General features: G+C 38.8%; 1 protein-coding gene across 2 annotated transcripts in view; it reads left to right on the top strand.

Moving 5' to 3' along the window:
- Positions 1 to 6,000, top strand: part of LOC308700528 (thyroglobulin-like) — a 467,177-nt gene that overhangs the window by 21,592 nt on the left and 439,585 nt on the right. For both annotated transcript variants that reach the window (XR_014031316.1, XM_081382160.1), the window contains exon 4: positions 1,603 to 1,815. Coding sequence is in view for 1 of the 2 variants with exons in the window: in XM_081382160.1 (XP_081238286.1) it covers positions 1,603 to 1,815 (213 nt within the window). In the remaining variant the exon portion in view is untranslated. The remainder of the gene's footprint in view (positions 1 to 1,602; positions 1,816 to 6,000) is intronic.

Here is a 6,000-nt window from a genome sequence, read left to right as displayed (position 1 = left end):
CACCATAGCAACCACTCAGAACACCCTAGCAACCACCTAGAAACCACCCAGAACACCCTAGCAACCACACAAAATACCCTAGCAACCGCCCAAAAGACCTTAGCAACCACTCAAAACACTCTAGCAACTGCCTAACAACCACCCAGAACACCCTAGCAACTACCTAACAACCACCCAGAACACCCTAGCAACCACCCAAAATACCTTACAACACCCTAGCAACACTCTAGCAACTGCCTAACAACCACCCAGAACACCCTAGCAACGCGCCTGCGCCACACACACATTCCAGCATTGCAATCTTGACATCTCAGCCTGTTCATTATAGCCCTAATAAAATATAATAAAATAGTCAACCTAACATATAAAAATGACCCTGCTCTGTTTAAATAGTCAGTAGTACAATTTGTACCATTCATAGTAAGCACTGCTCCACTGTGAAGTTTTCAAGCACATTTTTGCGCGTGTGAAGAGGATGATTTTTTTCTGTCGATATTGGAACACGAGTGAAGTACAAAGCCTATAATAAAGAATAGTTTAGCATCCAAATACATCGCAAATGTTGAAACATTTTGATTCTAATGAGAGGGTTACGTGAGCCCAACACTGCTTACTTTCGTTTTTATTTTTACATTAAATTTAGAAGATTTGTTGTGGAATATTTTGAGTGTATCATAAAATCAGAATAAGGTAAGTCAAGTAATATTTTCTGTGTTTTATATATATATATATATATATATATATATATATATATATATATAGCTGCTAGCAGCGATGAAGAGCCAAAGCCGGCAGCACTGCCACCCCGGTGCTTTGAGGTAACTAAAGGCACCGGGGTTGCGGTGCCACCGGCTTGGGCCTGTAATCGCTGCTCGCAGCTATATTTTTTATATTTTCTATATGATTTTTTTTACTTCTCGGGCACTTTTGGGGCCCTTAACATGCTCGAAAACTCTTGAATCTTTGCACACGGGTCAGAACCCGTGGCCATCAGGGCCGGGCTGAAGCTGGTACCCGGGCATGGAAGGGGGGCTCGACAGCGCCCCCTGAAACAGGATCCGAACACTTGTCCATAAATCAAACACACTTGCATGTAATAATATGAAATTCTGTACACATATAGATGTCATTGGGGCGAGCAACTTCCGCACTCTATGTTATTAGCTCCACCCAACAGGAAGTCGGCTATTATGGGTTGTTTGAAAAATGCATCCTCTTGAATTTGAAATACTCCTCCTAGAGAATTCATCTGATCGCCACCAAACTCGGTGTGCATGAAGACAAGACATTGTGAATGATAAATTTGCGGACGGCGAGGAAAACCAATTTATGGTGAATAAGGGACACAGAAAGTGTGTTATAACTTCAGCGTACATTAACTGATCTTGATGAAACTTCCGCAGTGCATTTGTTGTAAGAGGCCGATCACATGGATGTAACTATTGTGAGTCGAATGAACCTCATTGGTTGTTCCGAAGTTGAACGAAAGTCTTATGAGTTTTGGAACAACATGAAGGTGACTTATTGATGACAGAATTTAAATTTTTTGGAGAACTAACCCTCCAAGTAAATTCTATAATCTCTGGTATGTTTACCTTGAAGGTCGTCCCAAGACCCAGTGTGAGCAGCAAAGAGACAATGTTACTCTGGTGAGAGTCGGAGCCTTCATCCCTCAGTGTGATGAAGAGGGTCAGTACAAGCCTCAGCAGTGCTGGCCGTCCACAGGTTACTACTGGTGTGTGGACAGTAAGGGGCAGGAGATACCGGGAACCCGAACCCGAGCCCCAACCCCGCCAATAAACTGTGACAAGCATGGTAAGCATGTCTACCTGAACTTGAAGTTTTTTGTAGAAAATTGTCATAGTCCTCTCTCAATAGGTCACATGTCCTATTTTAAATAACTATTTCTAATGTTTTTTACTAATTAATTGTCTTGGGATCTGATATAGAGAGGTAGCAAATGCTTTTTTTTATTTTTTGGGGTCAGTTTTAAAGTTCTTAAAATAAGTCTCTTCTGCTCACGAAGGCTGCATTTATTTGATCAAAAATACTGTAAAAACTGTTATATTGTTAAATATTATTACAATTTATAATAACTGTTATAACTGATGTTATTAGGGCCCAGGCCCTGAAAGGGCGAAGGCCCTATTGTTTTCCTTAGGATTCTTTATTATTATTTTTCTGTCAACCTTTCGGACACTTTTGGGGCCCTTAACATGCTCGACACATCACATTTATTAGCCAGTAGACATGTGCAAAGTTTCAGAAATGGGTGTGGTGAGGGGCTAGGTAGCACCACCTTTTGACAAAAGTGGGGGTTTATTTTTATCTACAGTAACAAAACTCGGTATGTATATTGTTCTCATCAAGCCAGACAACTTGCGTTTGAAACGCAAAGGGTCGTTACACCATATATTGATTTGAATTAGTTAATAGAAGTTAAATCATAAATAAATTCAATTTGTGATTTTATTTTTGAAAGCATTCTCACTTTACAGCATTTTAACACAAGTGCCAGTACTTTTCACAGTACTGTAGCTTTGCAGGAAGGTTTCTTCAAGCATCTTGGAGACGTTCCCGCAGTTCTTCTGGATTTAGTCTGTCTCTGTTTTTTCTGTTTCTTCATGTAATCACAGACGGACTCGATGATGGTGAGATCAGATCTTAACGGCTGTTGTCAGACTCCTTTGTGCATACAGAAATCTCACTGGATTATTTCAATTAATGGCAAAAAAGAATGTTTGGAAAGTAAACTGATATTTCCTACTGACACACTACAGCAAAATATATAAATAACTGACTTAAAAAAAAACCTTTTTTTTACCCATTCGTCTTAAGTGGTTTATTTTATTCCCACCAAACTTTTTCAACATGATGCAAATACATTAAAGATGATAAATTGTGAACGGATAATAAATATCTCAAACCGTTTTGCTATGGCGAGGGACTAAAGTAATGTCAAAAAATGGAAACACTAAAAGCCTCATATCTTCTAAAAATGTAATTATTAGGGGTGTGACGAGATCTCGTGAGATTAAAACGCGACGAGATTTCTCGTCGAGGTGAAACTTTGTCTCTTGAGTTGTTGTGATGTCAGCGTGATGGAGCGTGAGGGTGAAATTAGTATTGAAGATGCCCTTGCCACTTTTAAATAATTTGTGTGCCGGGCCAATCACACACACACTCCGCGCACACACACACACTCACTGTCCCTCGCTCACTCACTCGCGCGCACACACACACACGCTCACTCGCGCGCGCACACACGCACACTGACTGTTGCTCGCACTCTCACTCACTCGCGCACACTCACTCTCGCTCACACTCAACCCGTCGTGGAGGACCGTTAAAATTAAACATGCTAGTCTTTCTGTCGTGATGTCCTGAAGCATCGCAGACGCGTAGGTTGTCGCCCACTATGACACTATACGAAATGAAACGATCGAATATTGCGTCCCGACGCCCGTTGTCCTTTACGAATCTCCACGAAACGGATCGTGCCAAAATCGCGCGAAAATAATGTAATCTGAGCCAGGCAGGTAATAAACATTTGACCTATCACGCAAAGAACCTATTAAAGCACTAAGACATGGGAACAGTATAGCTAACATTCACATATCACAAGTCATATCGACATCGCAATATTAAACAATGTTATCGCACATCGCAGTTTTTCCTCATATCGTGCAGCCCTAGTTACTGCCCAAAGGTCTCAACTGCTGCCAGAAATCGTCGACATGCTTATATTCTTGAAAAGGAACATGACCATAATCTTAGTCTGTTCTGTGTAGTTAATTGATCTCTTTTTCATGCTTGAAGAAAAAAATTGTTTCTGTTTGAACTTGTAGTTTTGAGAGAGCAGTACTTTGATTATGGATACACAGGTAACACTTTACGGTAAGGGTACATGAATTATCATGAATTCATGTATAAATTCATGCTAGAAATATGCATTAATTCATGCATTAATATCTCATGAATCATCAGGAACTAACACGAGATCAACGTTTTTCATTCATGACTTCATGGATGAACAACACCTTAATTAAAACATTAACTAAGATGAGTACATCATCATGAATTATGATTTATTACGCATGATCATGATGTTTTCTTTGTTCACACAAAAAAATTGGTCTTTACCACCCATTGTGGATAAAGCTATGGTTATGGTACATGAATCATGAATTCATGCATAAAAAAGTATTAATTCATGCATGCAAGACTACTCTTCGAATTATTAAAGGAATGTACAAAAATCCACATTATCTAATGCATGCATACAGGCTAGAACAGTATATCAATTAATGTGAGAACTTTTTTCTGAATTATGATCTGAGTTATCCAGCATGTTCATGTCTTCTTCATAGCCTGCAGGTAAATGGACAGACCCCAAAATTGGCCAATCACAGCACATAACATACGAATTCTGTTGGCGTTCAAATACTAGTCATCATTAACTAAGCATTATTTATCAATGATTTCATCATGTGTGTGGCCCCTCAACTAAAGTGGTGACTTGGTGCTTTGAAACACTGATGAACAATGTGTTTTCATTATGATCTGAGTTATCCAGCATGTTCATGTCTTCTTCATAGCCTGCAGGTAAATGGACAGACCCCCAAATTGGTCAATCACAGCACATAACATACGAATTATGTTGGCATTCAAATACAGTAGTCATCATTAACTAAGCATTATTTATCAATGACTTCATCATGTGTGTGGCCCCTCAACTAAAGTGGTGACTTGGTGCTTTGAAACACTGATGAACAATGTGGCATAACTGTGAAATTACATGAATATGAACATGAAAGTTCAAGTCTTTGCAAACAATGTACTGTGGACAAATGGACTTTGATCTTTGATCTTTGATCTATAAACCAGTTAAAAACCATAAAGCTGTTTAAAAAAAAAGTTTCACAAACAGCTTGATCTCTATTTGGGTAAAGAGTCACCTTTTAACGTATAAAGCTACTGATGTGACTCCTCCATATCATGAAATTGTAACAGCTTTATGGTTTTGTAAAGAGTTTTCAGATATACAGGCACTTAAAATAAAGTTCATGGTGTATGTACTGAATTCCTTCTCAGCTCTTTACAGCTGTTGATTTAACTGGTTTATACCGTTTGGTTTCAGAATAAAGCAGTAAAGTTATATAACATTATTACGATTTTACAGCTAAAAAACGTACGTTAAACTATTTACGAATATTTCATATCATAAAGATATCTGTATAATTTCCCTTTTACCATTTAATAGATTATAAATGTAAGATCCCTTAACCCTAACTCCACACCTAAACATACCCATTTTATAGATAATATTAAAAGGATAAAACGTAATGGACAGATATGTGTAGGGAAATGGCAGCTTTATTAACAATGTAGCATTAAAAGATAGTTTGAGCCACTAATCCTACCCCTACCCCTAAACCTAACCATTTCTTAAAACTACGTAACTACAATTATAAATTAAAACAACAGACAGACAATCACAATCATTTATTTATTGAGAAAATGTCAAAACCGGTACCAAAAGTCGTTCACATGACGATGTGTCGCAGTCCTCTCTGGCAGTATATATGAGGTAACGTTACAGAGCAGAATTTAAGTTATTAATCCATGAAAATGTTAATCCGGTTTCGGTTCGCTGTTCGCTCTGTGAAGGCGCGCGCGCGCGCTTCTCCATTTCAAATGTAGTACACAACAAACACGGCATGTCGCAATCTGTGACGAAGCATGCGAGAGCCAATGAGCGTTTGATATCACTGCCGTAAAACATGTCGTAACGCTTCGGGCGCAATTTTTGAATTTGAATTCACCACGAGCGCGGGATGCCGGGATTTGACGTTGACGGTCTCTGCCGAGAAATGGAGATGAAGATCACTGGATAAAGGGCTGCATTTGGATCTGTTTCTTGCAAACAACGTATGGATTCTAAAGATTTGGATCACATTAAGCTAATAAAATTGATTTCTTTTGTGAATTTATGTTGTG

Source organism: Scardinius erythrophthalmus (assembly GCF_964197995.2).
Source record: "Scardinius erythrophthalmus genome assembly, chromosome: 13".
Taxonomy (NCBI): Eukaryota; Metazoa; Chordata; class Actinopteri; order Cypriniformes; family Leuciscidae; genus Scardinius; species Scardinius erythrophthalmus.
The sequence above is the reverse complement of the archived record's forward strand: the minus strand, read 5'-3'. Positions and strand labels throughout refer to the sequence as shown.